The following is a 23615-nucleotide window of genomic DNA, read 5'->3' as shown; positions in this document are numbered from 1 at the left end:
CGTTAGACACACTGTCCTTTCCCCCTCTGGGACCAGGCGTCACAGTGCGTTAGATACACTGTCCTTTCCCCCTCTGGGACCGGGTATCACAGTGTGTTAGATACACTGTCCTTTCTCCCTCTGGGACCGGGTGTCACTGTGTGTTAGATACACTGTCCTTTCCCCCTCTGAGACCGGGTGTCACAGCGCGTTAGATACACTGTCCTTTCCCCCTCTGGGACCGGGTGTCAGAGTGCGTTAGACACACTGTCCTTTCCCCCTCTGGGACCGGGTGTCACAGTGCGTTAGATACACTGTCCTTTCCCCCCTCTGGGACCGGGTGTCACAGTGCGTTAGATACACTGTCCTTTCCCCCTCTGGGACCGGGCGTCACAGTGCGTTAGATACACTGTCCTTTCCCCCTCTGGGACCGCATGTCACAGTGCCTTAGATACACTGTCCATTCCCCCTCTGGGACCGGGTGTCACAGTGTGTTAGATACACTGTCCTTTCCCCCTCTGGGACCGGGTGTCGCAGTGCGTTAGATACATTTTCCTTTCCCCCTCTGGGACCGGGTGCACAGTGCCTGAGATACACTGTCCGTTCCCCCTCTGGGACCGGGGGTCACAGTGCGTTAGATACACTGTCCTTTCCCCTCTGGGACCGGGTGTCGCAGTGCGTTAGATACACTGTCCTTTCCCCCTCTGGGACCGGGTGTCACAGTGCGTTAGATACACTGTCCTTTCCCCCTCTGAGACCGGGTGTCAGTGTGTTAGATACACTGTCCTTTCCCCCTCTGGGACCGGGTGTCACAGTGCGTTAGATACACTGCCCTTTCCCCCTCTGGGACCGGGTGTCACAGTGTGTTAGATACACTGTCCTTTCCCCCTCTGGGACCGGGTGTCACAGTGCGTTAGATACACTGTCCTTTCCTCCTCTGGGACCGGGTGTCACAGTGCCTGAGATACAATGTCCTTTCCCCCTCTGGGACCGGGTGTCACAGTGCGTTAGATACACTGTCCTTTCCCCTCTGGGACCGGGTGTCACAGTGTGTTAGATACACTGTCCTTTCCCCCTCTGGGACCGGGTGTCACAGTGCGTTAGATACACTGTCCTTTCCCCCTCTGGGACCGGGTGTCTCAGTGCGTTAGATACATTTTCCTTTCCCCCTCTGGGACCGGGTGTCACAGTGCCTGAGATACACTGTCCTTTCCCCCTCTGGGACCGGGGGTCACAGTGCGTTAGATACACTGTCCTTTCCCCTCTGGGACCGGGTGTCACAGTGCGTTAGATACACTGTCCTTTCCCCCTCTGGGACCGGATGTCGCAGTGCGTTAGATACACTGTCCTTTCCCCCTCTGGGACCGGGTGTCACAGTGCGTTAGATACACTGCCCTTTCCCCCTCTGGGACCGGGTGTCACAGTGTGTTAGATACACTGTCCTTTCCCCCTCTGCGACCGGGTGTCACAGTGCGTTAGATACACTGTCCTTTCCCCCTCTGGGACCGGGTGTCACAGTGTGTTAGATACACTGTCCTTTCCCCCGCTGGGACCGGGTGTCACAGTGCGTTAGACACACTGTCCTTTCCCCCTCTGGGACCAGGCGTCACAGTGCGTTAGATACACTGTCCTTTCCCCCTCTGGGACCGGGTGTCACAGTGCGTTAGGTACACTGTCCTTTCCCCCTATGGGACCGGGTGTCACAGTGCGTTGGATACACTGTCCTTTCCCCCTCTGGGACCGGGTGTCACAGTGCGTTAGATACACTGTCCTTTCCCCCTCTGGGACCGGGTGTCACAGTGCGTTAGATACACTGTCCTTTCCCCCTCTGGGACCGGGTGTCACACTGCGTTAGATACACTGTCCTTTCCCCCTCTGGGACCGGGTGTCACAGTGCGTTAGATACACTGTCCTTTCCCTCTCGGGGACCGGGTGTCAGTGTGTTAGATACACTGTCCTTTCCCCCTCTGGGACCGGGTGTCACAGTGCGTTAGATACACTGTCCTTTCCCCCTCTGGGACCGGGTGTCACAGTGCGTTAGATACACTGTCCTTTCCCCATCTGGGACCGGGTGTCACAGTGCGTTAGATACACTGTCCGTTTTCCCTTTGGGACCGGGTGTCACAGTGTGTTCGATACACTGTCCTTTCCCCCTCTGGGACCGGGTATCACAGTGCGTTAGACACACTGTCCTTTCCCCCTCTGGGACCGGGTGTCACAGTGCGTTAGACACAGTGTCCTTTCCCCCTCTGGGACCGGGTGTCGCAGTGCCTGAGATACACTGTCCTTTCACCGTCTGGGACCGGATGTCACAGTGCATTAGATACACTGTCCTTTCCCCCTCTGGGACCGGGTGTCACAGTGCGTTAGACACACTGTCCTTTCCCCCTCTGGGACCAGGCGTCACAGTGCGTTAGATACACTGTCCTTTCCCCCTCTGGGACCGGGTGTCACAGTGCGTTAGATACACTGTCCTTTCCCCCTCTGGGACCAGGCGTCACAGTGCGTTAGATACACTGTCCTTTCCCCCTCTGGGACTGGGTGTCACAGTGCGTTAGATACACTGTCCTTTCCCCCTCTGGGACCGGGTGTCACAGTGCGTTAGATACACTGTCCATTCCCCCTCTGGGACCGGGTGTCACAGTGTGTTAGATGCACTGTCCTTTCCCCCTCTGGGACCGGGTGTCACAGTGCGTTAGATACACTGTCCCTTCCCCCTCTGGGACCGGGTGTCACAGTGCGTTAGATACATTTTCCTTTCCCCCTCTGGGACCGGGTGTCACAGTGCGTTAGATACACTGTCCTTTCGCCCTCTGGGACCAGGTGTCACAGTGCGTTAGATACACTGTCCTTTCCCCCTCTGGGACTGGGTGTCACAGTGCGTTAGATACACTGTCCTTTCCCCCTCTGGGACTGGGTGCACAGTGCCTGAGATACACTGTCCTTTCCCCCTCTGGGACCGGGTGTCACAGTGCGTTAGATACACTGTCCTTTCCCCCTCTGGGACTGGGTGTCACAGTGCGTTAGATACACTGTCCTTTCCCCCTCTGGGACTGGGTGTCACAGTGCGTTAGATACACTGTCCTTTCCCCCTCTGGGACCGGGTGCACAGTGCCTGAGATACACTGTCCTTTCCCCCTCTGGGACCGGGTGTCACAGTGCGTTAGATACACTGTCCTTTCCCCTCTGGGACCGGGTGTCACAGTGCGTTAGATACACTGTCCTTTCCCCCTCTGGGACCGGGTGTCACAGTGCGTTAGATACACTGTCCTTTCCCCCTCTGGGAGCGGGTGTCAGTGTGTTAGATACACTGTCCTTTCCCCCTCCGGGACCGGGTGTCACAGTGCGTTAGACACACTGTCCTTTCCCCCTCTGGGACCAGGCGTCACAGTGCGTTAGATACACTGTCCTTTCCCCCTCTGGGACCGGGTATCACAGTGTGTTAGATACACTGTCCTTTCTCCCTCTGGGACCGGGTGTCACAGTGTGTTAGATACACTGTCCTTTCCCCCTCTGGGACCGGGTGTCACAGCGCGTTAGATACACTGTCCTTTCCCCCTCTGGGACCGGGTGTCAGAGTGCGTTAGACACACTGTCCTTTCCCCCTCTGGGACCGGGTGTCACAGTGCGTTAGATACACTGTCCCTTCCCCCCTCTGGGACCGGGTGTCACAGTGCGTTAGATACACTGTCCTTTCCCCCTCTGGGACCGGGCGTCACAGTGCGTTAGATACACTGTCCTTTCCCCCTCTGGGACCGCATGTCACAGTGCCTTAGATACACTGTCCATTCCCCCTCTGGGACCGGGTGTCACAGTGTGTTAGATACACTGTCCTTTCCCCCTCTGGGACCGGGTGTCTCAGTGCGTTAGATACATTTTCCTTTCCCCCTCTGGGACCGGGTGCACAGTGCCTGAGATACACTGTCCGTTCCCCCTCTGGGACCGGGGGTCACAGTGCGTTAGATACACTGTCCTTTCCCCTCTGGGACCGGGTGTCGCAGTGCGTTAGATACACTGTCCTTTCCCCCTCTGGGACCGGGTGTCACAGTGCGTTAGATACACTGTCCTTTCCCCCTCTGAGACCGGGTGTCAGTGTGTTAGATACACTGTCCTTTCCCCCTCTGGGACCGGGTGTCACAGTGCGTTAGATACACTGCCCTTTCCCCCTCTGGGACCGGGTGTCACAGTGTGTTAGATACACTGTCCTTTCCCCCTCTGGGACCGGGTGTCACAGTGCGTTAGATACACTGTCCTTTCCCCCTCTGGGACCGGGTTTCACAGTGTGTTAGATACACTGTCCTTTCCCCCTCTGGGACCGGGTGTCACTGTGTTTTAGACACACTGTCCTTTCCCCCTCTGGGACCAGGCGTCACAGTGCGTTAGATACACTGTCCTTTCCCCCTCTGGGACCGGGTGTCACAGTGCGTTAGGTACACTGTCCTTTCCCCCTATGGGACCGGGTGTCACAGTGCGTTGGATACACTGTCCTTTCCCCCTCTGGGACCGGGTGTCACAGTGCGTTAGATACACTGTCCTTTCCCCCTCTGGGACCGGGTGTCACAGTGCGTTAGATACACTGTCCTTTCCCCCTCTGGGACCGGGTGTCACAGTGCGTTAGATACACTGTCCTTTCCCCCTCTGGGACCGGGTGTCACAGTGCGTTAGATACACTGTCCTTTCCCCCTCGGGGACCGGGTGTCAGTGTGTTAGATACACTGTCCGTTCCCCCTTTGGGACCGGGTGTCACAGTGCGTTAGATACACTGTCCTTTCCCCCTCTGGGACCGGGTTTCACAGTGCGTTAGATACACTGTCCTTTCCCCCTCTGGGACCGGGTGTCACAGTGCGTTAGATACACTGTCCTTTCCCCATCTGGGACCGGGTGTCACAGTGCGTTAGATACACTGTCCTTTCCCCCTCTGGGACCGGGTGTCACAGTGTGTTCGATACACTGTCCTTTCCCCCTCTGGGACCGGGTGTCACAGTGCGTTAGACACACTGTCCTTTCCCCCTCTGGGACCGGGTGTCACAGTGCGTTAGACACAGTGTCCTTTCCCCCTCTGGGACCGGGTGTCGCAGTGCCTGAGATACACTGTCCTTTCACCGTCTGGGACCGGATGTCACAGTGCATTAGATACACTGTCCTTTCCCCCTCTGGGACCGGGTGGCACAGTGCGTTAGATACACTGTCCTTACCCCCTGTGGGACCGGGTGTCACAGCGCGTTAGACACACTGTCCTTTCCCCCTCTGGGACCAGGCGTCACAGTGCGTTAGATACACTGTCCTTTCCCCCTCTGGGACCGGGTGTCACAGTGCGTTAGATACACTGTCCTTTCCCCCTCTGGGACCAGGCGTCACAGTGCGTTAGATACACTGTCCTTTCCCCCTCTGGGACTGGGTGTCACAGTGCGTTAGATACACTGTCCTTTCCCCCTCTGGGACCGGGTGTCACAGTGCGTTAGATACACTGTCCATTCCCCCTCTGGGACCGGGTGTCACAGTGTGTTAGATGCACTGTCCTTTCCCCCTCTGGGACCGGGTGTCACAGTGCGTTAGATACACTGTCCTTTCCCCCTCTGGGACCGGGTGTCACAGTGCATTAGATACATTTTCCTTTCCCCCTCTGGGACCGGGTGTCACAGTGCGTTAGATACACTGTCCTTTCGCCCTCTGGGACCAGGTGTCACAGTGCGTTAGATACACTGTCCTTTCCCCCTCTGGGACTGGGTGTCACAGTGCGTTCGATACACTGTCCTTTCCCCCTCTGGGACCGGGTGCACAGTGCCTGAGATACACTGTCCTTTCCCCCTCTGGGACCGGGTGTCACAGTGCGTTAGATACACTGTCCTTTCCCCCTCTGGGACTGGGTGTCACAGTGCGTTAGATACACTGTCCTTTCCCCCTCTGGGACTGGGTGTCACAGTGCGTTAGATACACTGTCCTTTCCCCCTCTGGGACCGGGTGTCACAGTGCGTTAGATACACTGTCCTTTCCTCCTCTGGGACCGGGTGTCACAGTGCCTGAGATACAATGTCCTTTCCCCCTCTGGGACCGGGTGTCACAGTGCGTTAGATACACTGTCCTTTCCCCTCTGGGACCGGGTGTCACAGTGCGTTAGATACACTGTCCTTTCCCCCTCTGGGACCGGGTGTCACAGTGCGTTAGATACACTGTCCTTTCCCCCTCTGGGACCGGGTGTCAGTGTGTTAGATACACTGTCCTTTCCCCCTCTGGGACCGGGTGTCACAGTGCGTTAGACACAGTGTCCTTTCCCCCTCTGGGACCAGGCGTCACAGTGCGTTAGATACACTGTCCTTTCCCCCTCTGGGACCGGGTGTCACAGTGTGTTAGATACACTGTCCTTTCTCCCTCTGGGACCGGGTGTCACAGTGTGTTAGATACACTGTCCTTTCCCCCTCTGGGACCGGGTGTCACAGCGCGTTAGATACACTGTCCTTTCCCCCTCTGGGACCAGGTGTCACAGTGCGTTCGATACACTGTCCTTTCCCCCCTCTGGGACCGGGTGTCACAGTGCGTTCGATACACTGTCCTTTCCCCCTGTGGGACGGTGCGTTAAATCACTTGCCTTTTCTGTGCCCTGTCGAGCTGTGAGCAATCGCTTCTCCTGGGTGAGGAAGCAAAAAGCACTGAGCCTTCGAGACTTTCTTTTTCATGAATGGCTGGTACTTCGTCTTGGAATTCGCAATTTTCTGTGAATAAAAAGTTGTAAAGCGTTGAGATTCTCATTAGAAGCCCAGACACTCACTGGCCACCATGACAGATTAAAGTTAATGCAGCTCCCTCACAATGTCACTCAGGAACCCCTCTCCCCCAGCACCCTGTGTTACTGACTGTATCTGTACTGATGTTAATCCAGCTCCCTCACACTGTCACTCAGGAACCCCTCTCCCCCAGCACCCTGTGTTACTGACTGTATCTGTACTGATGTTAATCCAGCTCCCTCACACTGTCACTCAGCAACCCCTCTCCCCCAGCACCCTGTGTTACTGACTGTATCTGTACTGATGTTAATCCAGCTCCCTCACACTCTCACTCAGTAACCCCTCTCCCCCAGCACCCTGTGTTACTGACTGTATCTGTACTGATGTTAATCCAGCTCCCTCACACTGTCACTCAGTAACCACTCTCCCCCAGCACCCTGTGTTACTGACTGTATCTGTACTGATGTTAATCCAGCTCCCTCACACTCTCACTCAGTAACCCCTCTCCCCCAGCACCCTGTGTTACTGACTGTATCTGTACTGATGTTAATCCAGCTCCCTCACACTGTCACTCAGTAACCCCTCTCTCTCCCCCAACACCCTGTGTTACTGACTGTATCTGTACTGATGTTAATCCAGCTCCCTCACACTGTCACTCAGTAACCCCTCTCTCTCCCCCAGCACCCTGTGTTACTGACTGTATCTGTACTGATGTTAATCCAGCTCCCTCACACTGTCACTCAGTAACCCCTCTCCCCCAGCACCCTGTGTTACTGACTGTATCTGTACTGATGTTAATCCAGCTCCCTCACACTGTCACTCAGTAACCCCTCTCCCCCAGCACCCTGTGTTACTGACTGTATCTCTACTGATGTTAATCCAGCTCCCTCACACTGTCACTCAGTCACCCCTCTCCCCCAGCACCCTGTGTTACTGACTGTATCTGTACTGATGTTAATCCAGCTCCCTCACACTGTCACTCAGTCACCCCTCTCCCCCAGCACCCTGTGTTACTGACTGTATCTCTACTGATGTTAATCCAGCTCCCTCACACTGTCACTCAGTAACCCCTCTCCCCCAGCACCCTGTGTTACTGACTGTATCTGTACTGATGTTAATCCAGCTCCCTCACACTGTCACTCAGTCACCCCTCTCCCCCAGCACCCTGTGTTACTGACTGTATCTGTACTGATGTTAATCCAGCTCCCTCACACTGTCACTCAGTAACCCCTCTCCCCCAGCACCCTGTGTTACTGACTGTATCTGTACTGATGTTAATCCAGCTCCCTCACACTGTCACTCAGTCACCCCTCTCCCCCAGCACCCTGTGTTACTGACTGTATCTCTACTGATGTTAATCCAGCTCCGTCACACTGTCACTCAGTAACCCCTCTCCCCCAGCACCCTGTGTTACTGACTGTATCTGTACTGATGTTAATCCAGCTCCCTCACACTGTCACTCAGTCACCCCTCTCCCCCAGCACCCTGTGTTACTGACTGTATCTGTACTGATGTTAATCCAGCTCCCTCACACTGTCACTCAGTCACCCCTCTCCCCCAGCACCCTGTGTTACTGACTGTATCTCTACTGATGTTAATCCAGCTCCCTCACACTGTCACTCAGTAACCCCTCTCCCCCAGCACCCTGTGTTACTGACTGTATCTGTACTGATGTTAATCCAGCTCCCTCACACTGTCACTCAGTCACCCCTCTCCCCCAGCACCCTGTGTTACTGACTGTATCTGTACTGATGTTAATCCAGCTCCCTCACACTGTCACTCAGTCACCCCTCTCCCCCAGCACCCTGTGTTACTGACTGTATCTCTACTGATGTTAATCCAGCTCCCTCACACTGTCACTCAGTAACCCCCCTCCCCCAGCACCCTGTGTTACTGACTGTATCTGTACTGATGTTAATCCAGCTCCCTCACACTGTCACTCAGTAACCCCTCTCCCACAGCACCCTGTGTTACTGACTGTATCTGTACTGATGTTAATCCAGCTCCCTCACACTCTCACTCAGTAACCCCTCTCCCCCAGCACCCTGTGTTACTGACTGTATCTGTACTGATGTTAATCCTGCTCCCTCACACTGTCACTCAGTAACCCCTCTCCCCCAGCACCCTGTGTTACTGACTGTATCTGTACTGATGTTAATCCAGCTCCCTCACACTGTCACTCAGTAACCCCTCTCCCCCAGCACCCTGTGTTACTGACTGTATCTGTACTGATGTTAATCCAGCTCCCTCACACTGTCACTCAGTAACCCCTCTCCCCCAGCGCCCTGTGTTCCTGACTGTATCTCTCCTGATGACACTATTACTCAGTAACCCCATATCTAACAGCAGCTTTACCTGTAGAGTTGCCTCCAGGTATGTCCTGCCAGCCGCTTTTCCATGCATGGAATTTCCATCACAGTCACGGACTAGGATATCCAAATGCTGATCCAAGAGGAAACAGACAGTTAAAATATGCGGAAAGATCATTTTTTGCAGGGAAGCAAAGAACTATCGTTATCCGCATCGAAAACTCTGGAGAGTGTAAAAAAGGGAGTGTGTGAGAGAGAGAATGTGTACGTGGTGAGGGAGAGACAGAGGCAGCATTTCTCCCATCTCCCTGCAGTCATTCACAGGGTTCGCGCCCCGCTCGCGTCTCCCAGCACCGGTGCGGAGCTGGTGTCGCTGGAAATTGGCCTGGAGGCAGGGAAATCATTGCAATACGCATTAATACAATTTAAATTATCAGGTCTGGGACTGAACTCTGCGTGACCCCCAGCCTCTCCCTCCCCCCCTCAAAGAGGTTCACTGCAGCGGGGATTACAGTAACTCCTCACTTTCGGGTAACTCGCGGCCTGACCCCGCTGGAGAGAAGTGGGGGGGACAATCGGGGCTTCTCAGATGGCGGGGGGGGGGGGGGGGGTGCCCCCCTGGGCATCGGCACCTTGGCACTGCCAGCCTGTGCCCCCTGGCAAGGAAGGAACATACAATGCCCAGGGGGCACCGTGGCACTGCCCATCAGGTGTGGGGCTGGGCCGAGGGGACAGGGCTTCGAGACTGGGCCGGGTGGGCCAATGGGTGGGAGTTGGGGCTGTCCCGCTGACACTCTGCTTCGGGATCAGTGGAGGCGGGAGGGAGACCAGCGATTTTGTGGGCGGGGGGTTTGGGGGCAGGACTGCAGGGGGCGGGGGCGGGGGGTTTGGGGGCAGGACTGCAGGGGTGGGGGCGGGGGGTGTGGGGGCAGGACTGCAGGGGTGGGGGCGGGGGGTTGGGACTGGGCCCAGATGGTCAGCGGTCAGGCCATGGAGGACCGACATTGCGTGGGTCACGGGGCTGGCTCACAATCAGGAGGGTGTCAGTGTGGGGCCGCTGCACACGGACCAATCTCAGCATTGACAGATCAGCCCAGGCACAGTGGTCCCACTCAGCACACTGATTTCAGCCTCTCCAGTGGGAATAGGCCTCACCCTCTGATATCTAATGATATTCACACTGTGGCCTCTGCAGTGCACAGAGTGAGGGAGATTCCAGTGTGAACTCCCACTGAGAAAAACAGCAGGAATTACTCCAGTTTTCCCACAAAGTCAACACTTAGAATTTTCTTTGGGAGAATTCCAGCCAGAGATTGGGGGAGAGAGAGAGACAGAGACAGGTCGACAGAGAGAGACAGAGACAGGTAGACAGAGAGAGAGACAGAGACAGGTCGACAGAGAGAGAGACAGGTCGACAGAGAGAGACAGGGACAGGTCGACAGAGAGAGACAGAGACAGGTAGACAGAGACAGGTCGACAGAGAGAGACAGAGACAGGTCGACAGAGAGAGACAGGGACAGGTAGACAGAGAGAGAGACAGAGACAGGTCGACAGAGAGAGACAGAGACAGGTAGGCAGAGAGAGAGACAGAGACAGGTCGACAGAGAGAGACAGAGACAGGTAGACAGAGAGAGAGACAGGGACAGGTAGACAGAGAGAGAGACAGAGACAGGTCGACAGAGAGAGACAGAGACAGGTAGGCAGAGAGAGACAGAGACAGGTCGACAGAGAGAGACAGAGACACCAATCTCAGCATTGACAGATCAGCCCAGGTACAGTGGTCCCACTCAGCACACTGATTTCAGCCTCTCCAGTGGGAATAGGCCTCACCCTCTGATATCTAATGATATTCACACTGTGGCCTCTGCAGTGCACAGAGTGAGGGAGATTCCAGTGTGAACTCCCACTGAAAAAAACAGCAGGAATTACTCCAGTTTTCCCACAAAGTCAACACTTAGAATTTTCTTTGGGAGAATTCCAGCCAGAGATTGGGGGAGAGAGAGAGACAGAGACAGGTCGACAGAGAGAGACAGAGACAGGTAGACAGAGAGAGAGACAGAGACAGGTCGACAGAGAGAGACAAGTCGACAGAGAGAGACAGGGACAGGTCGACAGAGAGAGACAGAGACAGGTAGACAGAGAGAGAGACAGAGACAGGTCGACAGAGAGAGACAGAGACAGGTCGACAGAGAGAGACAGGGACAGGTAGACAGAGAGAGACAGAGACAGGTCGACAGAGAGAGACAGGGACAGGTAGACAGAGAAAGACAGAGACAGGTAGACAGAGAGAGACAGAGACAGGTAGACAGAGAGAGACAGAGACAGGTCGACAGAGAGAGACAGGGACAGGTAGACAGAGAAAGACAGAGACAGGTAGACAGAGAGAGACAAAGACAGGTAGACAGAGAGAGAGACAGGTAGACAGAGAGAGACAGGGACAGGTAGACAGAGAAAGACAGAGACAGGTAGACAGAGAGAGACAGAGAGAGGTCGACAGAGAGAGACAGAGACAGGTCGACAGAGAGAGACAGGGACAGGTAGACAGAGAGAGACAGAGACAGGTAGACAGAGAGAGACAGAGACAGGTAGACAGAGAGAGAGACAGGTAGACAGAGAGAGACAGAGAGAGGTCGACAGAGAGAGACAGAGACAGGTCGACAGAGAGAGACAGAGACAGGTAGACAGAGAGAGAGACAGGGACAGGTAGACAGAGAGAGACAGAGACAGGTAGACAGAGAGAGACAGAGACAGGTAGACAGAGAGAGAGACAGGTAGACAGAGAGAGACAGAGACAGGTAGACAGAGAGAGACAGAGACAGGTAGACAGAGAGAGACAGGTAGACAGAGACAGGTAGGCAGAGAGAGAGAGAGACAGGTAGAAAGAGAGAGACAGAGACAGGTAGACAGAGAGAGAGACAGAGACAGGTCGACAGAGAGAGAGACAGAGACAGGTCGACAGAGAGAGAGACAGAGACAGGTAGACAGAGAGAGACAGAGACAGGTAGACAGAGAGAGACAGAGACAGGTAGACAGAGAGAGAGACAGGGACAGGTAGACAGAGAGTGACAGAGACAGGTAGACAGAGAGAGACAGAGACAGGTAGACAGAGAGAGACAGAGACAGGTAGACAGAGAGAGACAGAGACAGAGACAGGTAGACAGAGAGAGACAGAGACAGGTAGGCAGAGAGAGACAGAGACAGGTAGACAGAGAGAGACAGAGACAGGTAGACAGAGAGAGACAGAGACAGGTAGGCAGAGAGAGAGAGAGACAGGTAGAAAGAGAGAGACAGAGACAGGTAGACAGAGAGAGAGACAGAGACAGGTCGACAGAGAGAGAGACAGAGACAGGTAGACAGAGAGAGACAGAGACAGGTAGGCAGAGAGAGAGAGAGACAGGTAGACAGAGAGAGACAGAGACAGGTAGACAGAGAGAGACAGAGAGAGAGACAGGTAGACAGAGAGAGACAGAGACAGGTAGACAGAGAGAGACAGAGACAGGTAGACAGAGAGAGACAGAGACAGGTAGACAGAGAGAGACAGAGACAGGTAGGCAGAGAGAGAGAGAGACAGGTAGAAAGAGAGAGACAGAGACAGGTAGACAGAGAGAGAGACAGAGACAGGTCGACAGAGAGAGAGACAGAGACAGGTCGACAGAGAGAGAGACAGAGACAGGTAGACAGAGAGAGACAGGTAGACAGAGAGAGACAGAGACAGGTAGACAGAGAGAGAGACAGGGACAGGTAGACAGAGAGTGACAGAGACAGGTAGACAGAGAGAGACAGAGACAGGTAGACAGAGAGAGACAGAGACAGGTAGACAGAGAGAGACAGAGACAGGTAGACAGAGAGAGACAGAGACAGGTAGACAGAGAGAGACAGAGACAGGTAGGCAGAGAGAGACGGAGACAGGTAGACAGAGAGAGACAGAGACAGGTCGACAGAGAGAGACAGAGACAGGTCGACAGAGAGAGACAGAGACAAGTCGACAGAGAGAGACAGAGACAGCTAGACAGAGAGAGACAGAGACAGGTAGACAGAGAGAGAGACAGAGACAGGTCGACAGAGAGAGAGAGACAGAGACAGGTAGACAGAGAGAGACAGAGACAGGTAGACACAGAGAGAGAGACAGAGACAGGTAGACAGAGAGAGAGAGACAGAGACAGGTAGACAGAGAGAGACAGAGACAGGTAGACAGAGAGAGAGAGACAGAGACAGGTAGACAGAGAGAGACAGAGACAGGTAGACAGAGAGACACACAGAGTGACATCGAGAGGGAGGGACCCAGGTTCAATTCACGGCTCAGGTCACTGTCTGTGTGGAATTTGCACCTTCTCCCCGTGTTTGCGTGGGTTTCCTCCGGGTGCTCCAGTTTCCTCCCACCAAGCTGGTTAGCTGCATTGGTCATGTTAAATTCTCCCTCAGTGTACCCGAACAGGCACCAGAGTGTGGCGACAAGAGATTTTCACAGTGACTTCATTGCAGTGTTGATGTAAGCCTACTTATGACACCAATAAGCCTGAAGCAAGCAAGAGGTGTCTCTCCCTCTCTCTCTCTCTGGAGGTTGCTGTTTGGGACCTGCTGAGAGAAATAGGTCTCTCCCTCGGTCTGTCTCCCCAGGGGTGTTCAAGTGTCTTGAGGACTGGCAGCCCAAGTACCAGGATGTAAGCCTGTGGTGTGAACTAATTTTGAAGTGGGATTTTAAGTCCATAAAAGGAATATTGCTTGAATTGGATCCCATAGAGATAGGCTTCTTGACAGAAGCCAGAGGGTGGTTGTAGAGAGGAGTTTTTCAAACTGGAGGCCTGTGACCAGCGGTGTGCCTCAGGGATCAGTGCTGGGCCCACTGGGCCCATTTATATTAATGATTTGGATGAGAATATAGGAGGCATGGTTAGTAAGTTTGCAGATGACACCAAGATTGGTGGCGTAGTGGACAGTGAAGAAAGTTATCTCCAATTGCAACGGGATCTTGATCAATTGGGCCAATGGGCTGACGAATGGCAGATGGAGTTTAATTTAGACAAATGTGAGGTGATGCATTTTGGTAGATTGAACCAGGGCAGGACTTACTCAGTTAATGGTAGGGCGTTGGGGAGGGTTACAGAACAAAGAGATCTAGGGGTACAGGTTCATAGCTCCTTGAAAGTAGAGTCACAGGTGGACAGAGTGGTGAAGAAGGCATTCGGCATGCTTGGTTTCATCGGTCAGAACATTGAATACAGGAGTTGGGACGTCTTGTTGAAGTTGTACAAGACATTGGTAAGGCCACACTTGGAATACTGTGTGCAATTCTGGTCACCCTATTATAGAAAGGATATTATTAAACTAGAAAGAGTGCAGTAAAGATTTACTAGGATGCTACCGGGACTTGATGGATTGAGTTATAAGGAGAGGCTGGATACACTGGGACTTTTTTCTCTGGAGCGTAGGAGGCTGAGGGGTGATCTTATAGAGGTCTATAAAATAATGAGGGGCACAGATCAGCTAGATAGTCAATATCTTTTCCCAAAGGTAGGGGAGTCTAAAACTAGAGGGCATAGGTTTAAGGTGAGAGGGGAGAGATACAAAAGGGTCCAGAGGGGCAATTTTTTCACATAGAGGGTGGTGAGTGTCTGGAACAAGCTGCCAGAGGTAGTAGTAGAGGTGGGTACAATTTTCTCTTTTAAAAAGCATTTAGATAGTTACATGGGTACGATGGGTATAGAGGGATATGGGCCAAACGCGGGCAACTGGGACTAGCTTCGGAGTTTTAAAAAAAATGGCAGCATGGACAAGTTGGGCCGAAGGGCCTGTTTCCATGCTGTAAACGTCTGTGACTCTAGTTCAGCACTTAAGAGAAGAATTGTATCTCGTCATGTTTAAGTCTTTCAATTGTTAAAAGTTAGGCTAATTTATGTGCTATAGTTACACTGTTGTTAAATAAAGTTTGTTTTGATAAAAGCTTCCTGTTGGGTCCATAGAATCACACCTGGAGTGAAACACCTTCTCCTCACACTAAAGCAGAAAGAGAGAAACTGTGGGGGTCCAGTCAGGCTTCATAACATACTTTGGGGTTTCTGATCTGTACCTGAACAGTACCTGTACTTTGTACTCTGCAAGGGACAGCATCTGTTTTGTCCTGTTTTGTGTTTGCGTGTAAGGGGGAAAATTATTAAACTTCTAAACTACAACTTGTATGTGAACCAGTTTTAAATTGTTTAACAATCACTTTGTTTGATAATAAATCAGTCGAAGGTGTGTTTACTGAAAGAAGCCTAGTTTGAGTTTTTTACAACACCAGGTTAAAGTCCAACAGGTTTATTTGGTAGCAGGAGCTTGTCCTCAAGACACTAGCACAAGCTCGTCTGCCAAATAAACGTGTTGGACTTTAACCCGGTGTTGTGAGACTTCTTCCTGTGCCCACCCCAGTCCAACGCCGGCATCTCCACATCTTGAGTATTTTATGCAGGGAATGAAAGTATCAAAGGGTAAATAATTGGTGGGTTTGTGAGTTGGACATTTAAACTATTATTACCACCTGTGGAGCTGGAATAGACTGCACTCTCTCCCACCATATTCTGTAACACAGGAGTACAGTTCACACCACTGTTCAACCCAGCAGGAGATCGGCAAATACTTCATCATCTGTCAACGTTGGTGATGGGAGGATCAAAGTTTGGTCCCTTTGTAAATATATTTCCACTTTCACAGGTTGATCCAATGTTGTTTGTACAGAATTGTTTCATATTTTCAAGTCATACAGTATCCCAGCGATTGGGTTTATTTTGTGCATCATGCAGACCTTGCTTTTTGCTTCAATAACAACTGTCATCTTTGCTGAGTAAGTCTCAAACCAATCTCTGTTGCGGTTTCCTCCTTTACCAAACGTTGATGCTGTTTCACAAAAGGACTGAACTCCCTCGAGTTTATAATATCAACACGGCCATTTCTTGCTGAGTCTTTGGTGGATCGAGATCACTCGAGCACTAAGATCAAGTGTGGTATTTGACATATGAACATACAAACCACACATACAAACCTTACAAACAAGGAGCAGGAGGGGCCATGAGGAGCAAGAGTAGGCCACTCAGCCCTTTGAGCCCTGCTCCCCCATTCAGTAAGATCGTATCTGATTGTTTCCTACCGATCCCCCGATAACCTTATACCCCCTGCACGAATGGTGAATCTATCCAGTTCTGCCTTAAAAATATTCAAAGACTCTGCTTCCACTGCCTTTGGAGGAAGATGTAGCTGATGATGCCTGTGCCGAGGCAGAGTGTAGCAGAGACCCGTTACAATCAGGCTGATGCTGATGCAGACAACCAGCATCCTGAAGATATGGTTCCAGTGCCTGGACTGGTCAGGTGGAACCCTCCACTATCGCACCCAGAGAGTTTCTCACATTGTTGTGGTATGCTGCACCCTCCATAACCTGACGTTGCAACAGGGCGAGGGGCTGGCAGAGGAGGAGATGGACAAGTGGCACATCTCCTCTGATAAGGAGGGTGTCAAGGAGGGCACCGAGGGGGAACCCCGAGGATAGGAAGGCTGTCGGGTGATGTGAAGGGCCTGAATGGGACGGAGGGATTCACGCTGATAGCTTCTTGCTTCAATGTGACCGGGACCAGGCTGGGTACTGAGGCTCATGAAGATTGCGTGGTGGCAGTGTGAGCACAGCCCTGATGTTGCTGCCTCCCAGGCCCCGCTCCTGAGGTGACCCTGGCGGACATCCTCTGGACACCGAGGCCTGGAGAGCTCCCTGCTTTCAGCTGCATGGCTGTGGTAGTGTCACTCTCCCTCGGTGTGCGGGGCTGGGGCTGGATGGATCACAGGGAGAGGAGCTGGACACCTCCAGAGTGGCAGGCCCCAGGCTCTGCACCAGCTGGTCCTCCTCTCCGAGGCTGCTCAAAACTCCCTGGGTTTCTCCTTGGCCGAGAGGGGCTGCTGGAGTGAGACTCAGAATCCCCCCCCCCTTCATTGGCACTCATGGATGCCCACTAGTGCCTGCACCACACAGTTGATGCCCTGCCCCATGGAGTTCAGGCCCCAGAGTGAAACATCGCCCACAATGGAATGAACATCCTGCACCGAGGTCTCCGCTGCAGCCCTTGCAGTGTTGGCCTGGCTGCCTCGAGTGCTCGCACCATCTCCTTGGACAGACAGCGTTGGGACTCCTCCAGTCGGTCTTGCAATCCATGGAGGGACATTGACATTCCTTCCTGATGTTCCTAACTCTGTCTCTGTAGCTCCAGCTGCCGAGGGATAACTGAGTCCAGAGGCAAATCACTGGCATAGGGCTCAGCGTTCTGGTGTGTGCTCCCTCGGAAAACCTCAGCACAGCCTTCTGAACAGCCTCCTCGATGGAACTTGGGACAAGTGCTGGGGAAGCTTCCACCCGGGTGATGAGTTCATGTTATACTGAGAGTGATGAGTCAGAGTGAGACCACCACGGGGACAGCAGGAAACTCAGGAAAAGCTTTAGTTTTTAAAAACCTGCCTGAAAATACGATCAATATCTTGCCGGTGACACCAGTGGGCAACTTGCTGCTTTTCTCTCCGAAGACAACACTTTGTCCACATCACAGAAAATTCTCTACAAATCATTTCACATTTCAAAGCAGATACTCGAGAACAGAATCAAAGAATCCCGACAGTGCAGAAGGCCATTCGGCCCATTGAGTCCACACAAACTCACTGAAAGAGCATTTTACCCAGATCCTAGACCGTGGACCCATGTATAGACCTCACTAATCTCCCAAACCCATACACCTTTGGACACTAAGGGACAATTTAGCATGGCCAATCCACCTAACCTACACATCTTTGGACACTAAGGGATGATTTAGCACGGCCAATCCACCTAACTTGCACATCTTTGGACTGTGGGAGGAAACCGGAGCACCTGGAGGAAACCCACGCAGACACGGGGAGAACGTGCAGATTCCACACAACAGTGATCCATGGTTGGAATGGAATCTGGTTTCACGGCACTATGAGGTAGCAGTGCTAACCCACTGTGCTGCCGTGCTGTCTGTCAGTCAATGGAATGGAACAGATTCGTTTTTAACCCTCGAACATTTCAATCACAGACCAAAACAGGACAGGAAGGTTTCACACCACATCTTGCAACAGCTTTGAATGTCTGCGGTTTCTTGCTCCGTTAGGAAAGGTACTGTAATGTTAATGCTTACACACTGCTGATTAATGAAATGGTCAACTTACCTTTCCAGGGCAGAGCCCGATGATGAATCATTGCATCAGAAATGATCCAAAACATCTAAATTGTGGCATTTTGAGTGTCAAAACATTTCACATTTATCTGTCAGCAAGTCCCCGACTCCTCAGTAGGCTTCTGTTTTTATCCATCCCCCTCTCCCACTCTCTCCCTGTCACCTAACAGTTCAATGACAATGAAACAATGGAGGATCTGATACCTGAATGGGATCCAAGTTCACAACCTCTCCAACCTTTTGCGCCACATCCAGAAACATCTGGAATAAAAGCAGAAAAAAGATGTCAATCATCGCTGTGACAAGGTTCTCTCGCTCCGCCCCCATTCACCCCGTTAACCCCAATGATCCCATGCTTCAGTCTGGGTTGTACAAACACTGACTGTCAACCCAGTGTGACCGACTGTCAAGGGAATGGCCCTTATTCCACAGAGGGACATCTATTGTCCTGTCTTTCGAGAAGAGCCTGTGGGGAGACTGTTCCTGGAAGTCTTAGTCCAGGGATTTGAGCAGGACATCCTGCCCTAAGGTTATTCATGTGAGCTGTGTCAACCCTGGCAATGTCCAGGCCTGGCCCAGCTCAGCAGGTAGAAGTGATCTCCTGCTCTGTGCGGGAGTGAGAATCAGTCTCACTCTGGGAGAAATTAAACTAACTCAGTGCAGACACCAGGAATGAAGCCTGGACCTCCCCGCTGCCCTTCATGGGGATGAGAAGATTTGTTGCAGTGGAAAAATGAAGTAATTCAATGCGAAGGCCTCGAATGAATCCAGTCGCCTGTTCAGTCAAACCCCCAGTGTTGATAAACTGGACAGAAAGATGCTTTTATTCAAAAATGGGAGAGGAATCACAATAAATGTATTCACTGTTGAAAGAATGAAAAGTAAAAACTAACCTCTAAAAATTCCAAATGAGTTGGGTCAATCTTTGAAGCAATGTTAAATATCTGAAAGATAACAAGATGGGAGAGGAAGGAAACACAAAGTGGAATTATCATTAATTAGCACAGATTCGACCAAACGGAGATTCTCGAGCAGAAAGTTATACTACATCCCAAGAGTCACTCTGTACCCCCAACAGTGGCCCTGGTCCGTTATCCCGACTGTCACTCTGACCCGTTACCCCGAGAGACACTCTGACTATCTACAGCGACTATAAAAAGTCAGAGAGAGATGCACTCACCAGGTAGGAGCTCAGGAACATGCTGAATGCTGATAGTTGGATACTGGTATTTTTCTCTCGCTCTAAACTATTGTATCCTTCTGTCTCCACCAGGAAGATTGCCATCTGTTGAACACAAGTGAAAACTGATATAAGTGTTTGCAGTCATTCAGGTTTCACGAAGTAAAGTTTTTCCCTGCCCTATTAAAATGGCAACACCATCTCATCATTCACACACAGCTTTAACAGACCTGTCAACATATTAATCCTGTGCTGGCCCTTTTAATCTGTCCCTTGTTGGAGGAAGAGTAGGAATTGAGGCCCTCCAGCCTGCTCTGCCCTGCACTCTGATCATGATCATCACATCTTTGCCTTTATCCCACACTTTCCCCATGTCCCTTTGCAACTGCTCGAGTAAAACAGAATCATTGAAAGGAAACCAACTGCAGAAACACAAGCACAGCAAGCTGACATAAAAACTGACCAAGAAATTGGCCCAACAGCAAGGTATGCTGGGATGGCCTCAGTCCAAACAGAGACAAGTCTGTCTGGAGACAGGCCCATTGCAAGATTCCAGTTTCGACAACTGAAAACCAAAGAAGCACCAGGACACATCAGCCTGTGGAAAAGGCCAGATATACATTTCCTGAGAAATAACTCACCAACTGATACATGGGGCAGACCCGCATCAGTGACACAAAAGATTCCATGCACAACAGAAGCTGAAACTAACCATCGAGCACACAAACACAAAGGGTTCACCGTTAAAACTCATTAACACCCATTGAAACCATCAACATGATGTGAAACTAATCAGACCTGAGCACTGAGAGACCAAATCCTCAGAAGATTCTGGAAGGTACCAGACAGCTACAAGAAACCTCGGCGAGCAGCGCTCAGAAGAAAGCACCTCTCCAACCTTCCAAGATACATCCAAGATACATCCAACCTTCCTGGATACATCAGCAACACGAGCAGTTTGCCTCCAGACCAGAGAGGGAGAGACAGAGAGGGAAAGAGAGACAGAGACAGAGAAAGAAGTCTCACAACACCAGGTTAAAGACTTGAGAATTCTTACTGTGTTTACCCCAGTCCAACGCCAGGATCTCCACATCAGAGGGAGAGAGAGAGAGACAGAGAGAGACAGAGAGACAGAGAAAGAGAGACAGAGAAAGAGAGACCTTTGTCAGGCAAAGCACGAGCCACAAGATGATATTCTTTACATTTTCTTTTACGATCAGTTGAGAAAGGGCACAGGTTCTTACCTTTACAAGGGGTTCACCGCAATTGTCTAAACAGTAAACCTAATTCCCCCACAGCCCATGTACTTTATAGATCAGGAAGGAAATCCTGTCCAATACTTGGCCGGAGGCCCGAAACAATATTTGTTTTAAAAAATGGCCCAAATGGGTAGAATTTTGCAGCTTTGGAGCGAAGGTTTCCTGGCACAAGACTGAAGGCGAGAGATTCACAAAGGATTGAGGAAGAAAGCTGGAAAGCTCACCCCAGCGATTGCAGCTGCATGCAGTTCGAGAAGACTCCAGGGGTCAGGCGGTAGGGATCCGCTCTCTCCAAGAGAAACTACACATTCTCACCAATTAAACTGCAAGGTTCAGGCTTTTAAAGAAAAAGCAAGAGAGAAAAGTGCAGGAACACCTCATCCACATGAGACATTCCACTCACAGCTTGAAAGAACCTATTCTTGGGAAAATAGGGCCATTGGGGACTGGGAGGCAGCCTGAGCGATCATTGCTAAACTGGAACAACAGTGTAGGGAGCTCCAAGTGGCTCTACGTATCCTCCATGTCTGCAACATGGAGCAATGTAATTCCGACCCGAATACAGAGCATTCAAAGCTCAACAGACACAATCCCTGGCGAAGCAGGTATCCGCCCACAATGGGATTGGGAACCTTTGGGGTCCAACCTTCCCGTACATATAACAAAGCCCCAACACTGACGGTTCCTTTCCCAATCCATCTGTACCACACGTGTGGGGATTCCCACCGCCTTTCTTTCAAGTCACCACACCGTCAGCCCCCATACCCGACCTGCAGCCTGAACCACAACCGACACCAGCACCCATGAATCCTGTGGTCACCCAGTGCCACAGTGCTGACGATGGCACGACTTATACAACACCAGTCCCAGCAATCCCAGTGAGCAGACTTTGCCAAAAAGGTGATTCTCTTTGGCCACTATTTTACCATTTTGATTCTAAGTGCTGGGCAGGCTTGAACCTGAGAATGTTTCAGGTCCGACTCTGTGTCCCGTTCTGAGGCTCCCCCACACGCATTCTGCCTGAACAAATATCAGCGATTCCGGATTGCGCTGCAGAAGCCTGTGGGAGGGACTTGACGGGCCCGAAACCCGGCGGCTCCGATCAGAGCCTCCGACTGCGCAGAAAAACAATGATAGATTGCAGTTCCCCTGCCACATCCCTCCTGGGTGAGATACTGCCGACCCTTGGCCCCCACGGACATGGCCCCCTCAACAGTTCACCTCACACCCCCGCCACCCTGACCGATCGGAGCTGCCTTACCAGCTTTCGCCCACCGATCTCAGACAGAATGGCAGCGCATCGCCCCTCCACTCCAATGCTCTCAGGCAGAGTGGCATAAACAAAGGTACAAAGTGAGGGAGTGATACAGAGAGACATAGAAACATAGAAAAACTACAGCACAAACAGGCCCTTCGGCCCCACAAGTTGTGCCGAACATATCCCTACCTTCTAGGCCGACCTACAACCCTCCATCCTATTACGCTCCATGTACTCATCCAGGAGTCTCTTAAAAGACCCGATTGAGTTTGCCTCCACCACCACTGACGGCAGCCGATTCCACTCGCCCACCACCCTCTGTGTGAAAAACTTCCCCCTAACATTTCCCCTGTACCTACCCCCCAGCACCTTAAACCTGTGTCCTCTCGTAGCAGACATTTCCACCCTGGGAAAAAGTCTCTGAGAGTCCACCCGATCTATGCCTCTCAACATCTTATATATCTCTATTAGGTCTCCTCTCATCCTACGTCTCTCCAAGGAGAAAAGACTGAGCTCCCTCAGCCTATCCTCATAGGGCATGCCACTCAATCCAGGCAACATCCTTGTAAATCGCCTCTGCACCCTTTCAATCTTTTCCACATCCTTCCTGTAATGAGGTGACCAGAACTGAGCACAGTACTCCAAGTGGGGTCTGACGAGGATCTTATAAAGCTGCATCATTATCCCCGGACTCCTAAACTCAATCCCTCGATTGATAAAGGCCAGCACACCATACGCCTTCTTAACCACCTCCTCCACCTGCGGGGCCAATTTTAGAGACCTATGGAACCGGACCCCAAGGTCCTTCTGATCCTCTACAGTACTAAGACTCTTTCCCTTTATATTGTACTCCTTCATCCCATTTGACCTACCAAAATGGAATCGAGCTCTCACCTACCTTACCCTGCTCTGTGTCCATCAGGAAAGGTACAGAGTGAGAGTGTGTTACAGAGAGACAATCGAGCTCTCACCTACCTTACCCTGCTCTGTGTCCATCAGGAAAGGTACAGAGTGAGAGTGTGTTACAGAGAGACAATCGAGCTCTCACCTACCTTACCCTGCTCTGTGTCCATCGGGAAAGGTACAGAGTGAGAGTGTGTTACAGAGAGAGAGACAATCGAGCTCTCACCTACCTTACCCTGCTCTGTGTCCATCAGGAAAGGTACAGAGTGACAGAGTGTAACAGAGAGACAATCGAGCTCTCACCTACCTTTCCCTGCTGTGTGTCCATCAGGAAGGGTTTGTTCCAGATAAAGACACCCTGGGTTGTGCTGTTTATTCCAGGCCTGCATGCGAATCCTTGCAGATCTTCATCTTCTGCTCCCATCCAATCCTGGTAACCGCCATCCTGAGGGAATTGGACAGGAGATTAAAATAGGCTCAATCTTCACAGCCGTCTTCCCGAGTCTTTCTTCACTTCCTGGGAGCAGAATATCTCCAAGATAGAGATAGAGAGAGAGCGCGAGGGATTGGAGAGAGAGATAGAGAGAGAGAGGGGGATTAGAGAGAAGGGGCAAGAAAGAGCAAGAGATTGGAGAGAGAGAGAGAGAGAGGAAGAGCGGGGGATTGAAGAGAGAAAGAGTGAGGGATTGGAGAGGGATGGAGAAAGACAGAGATGGTTCGGGAATTGAAATGGAGAGATTGGAGATGGAGGGAGAGAGTTGGTGAGGGTTTTAAGGTTATTTTTACTCACTCATGG

General features: G+C 51.8%; 1 protein-coding gene across 1 annotated transcript in view; it reads right to left on the bottom strand.

Annotated features, from left to right (window-relative positions):
* LOC144486993 (RING finger protein 112-like) overlaps window positions 1-23615 on the bottom strand; it is a gene marked incomplete at its 3' end in the record, with an annotated part of 76428 nt that overhangs the window by 25069 nt on the left and 27744 nt on the right. The window contains exons 3-8 of the mRNA XM_078205031.1: window positions 23127-23264; window positions 19400-19504; window positions 19113-19163; window positions 18424-18480; window positions 9057-9143; window positions 6566-6689 (exon numbers count right to left, since the gene is read on the bottom strand). Of these exons, the coding sequence (XP_078061157.1) occupies window positions 6566-6689; window positions 9057-9143; window positions 18424-18480; window positions 19113-19163; window positions 19400-19504; window positions 23127-23264 (562 nt within the window). The remainder of the gene's footprint in view (window positions 1-6565; window positions 6690-9056; window positions 9144-18423; window positions 18481-19112; window positions 19164-19399; window positions 19505-23126; window positions 23265-23615) is intronic.

The sequence above is a fragment of the Mustelus asterias genome, unplaced genomic scaffold (genome assembly GCF_964213995.1).
Source record: "Mustelus asterias unplaced genomic scaffold, sMusAst1.hap1.1 HAP1_SCAFFOLD_550, whole genome shotgun sequence".
In the NCBI taxonomy this organism is placed as follows: Eukaryota; Metazoa; Chordata; class Chondrichthyes; order Carcharhiniformes; family Triakidae; genus Mustelus; species Mustelus asterias.
This window is presented reverse-complemented; position numbering and strand designations above follow the sequence as displayed.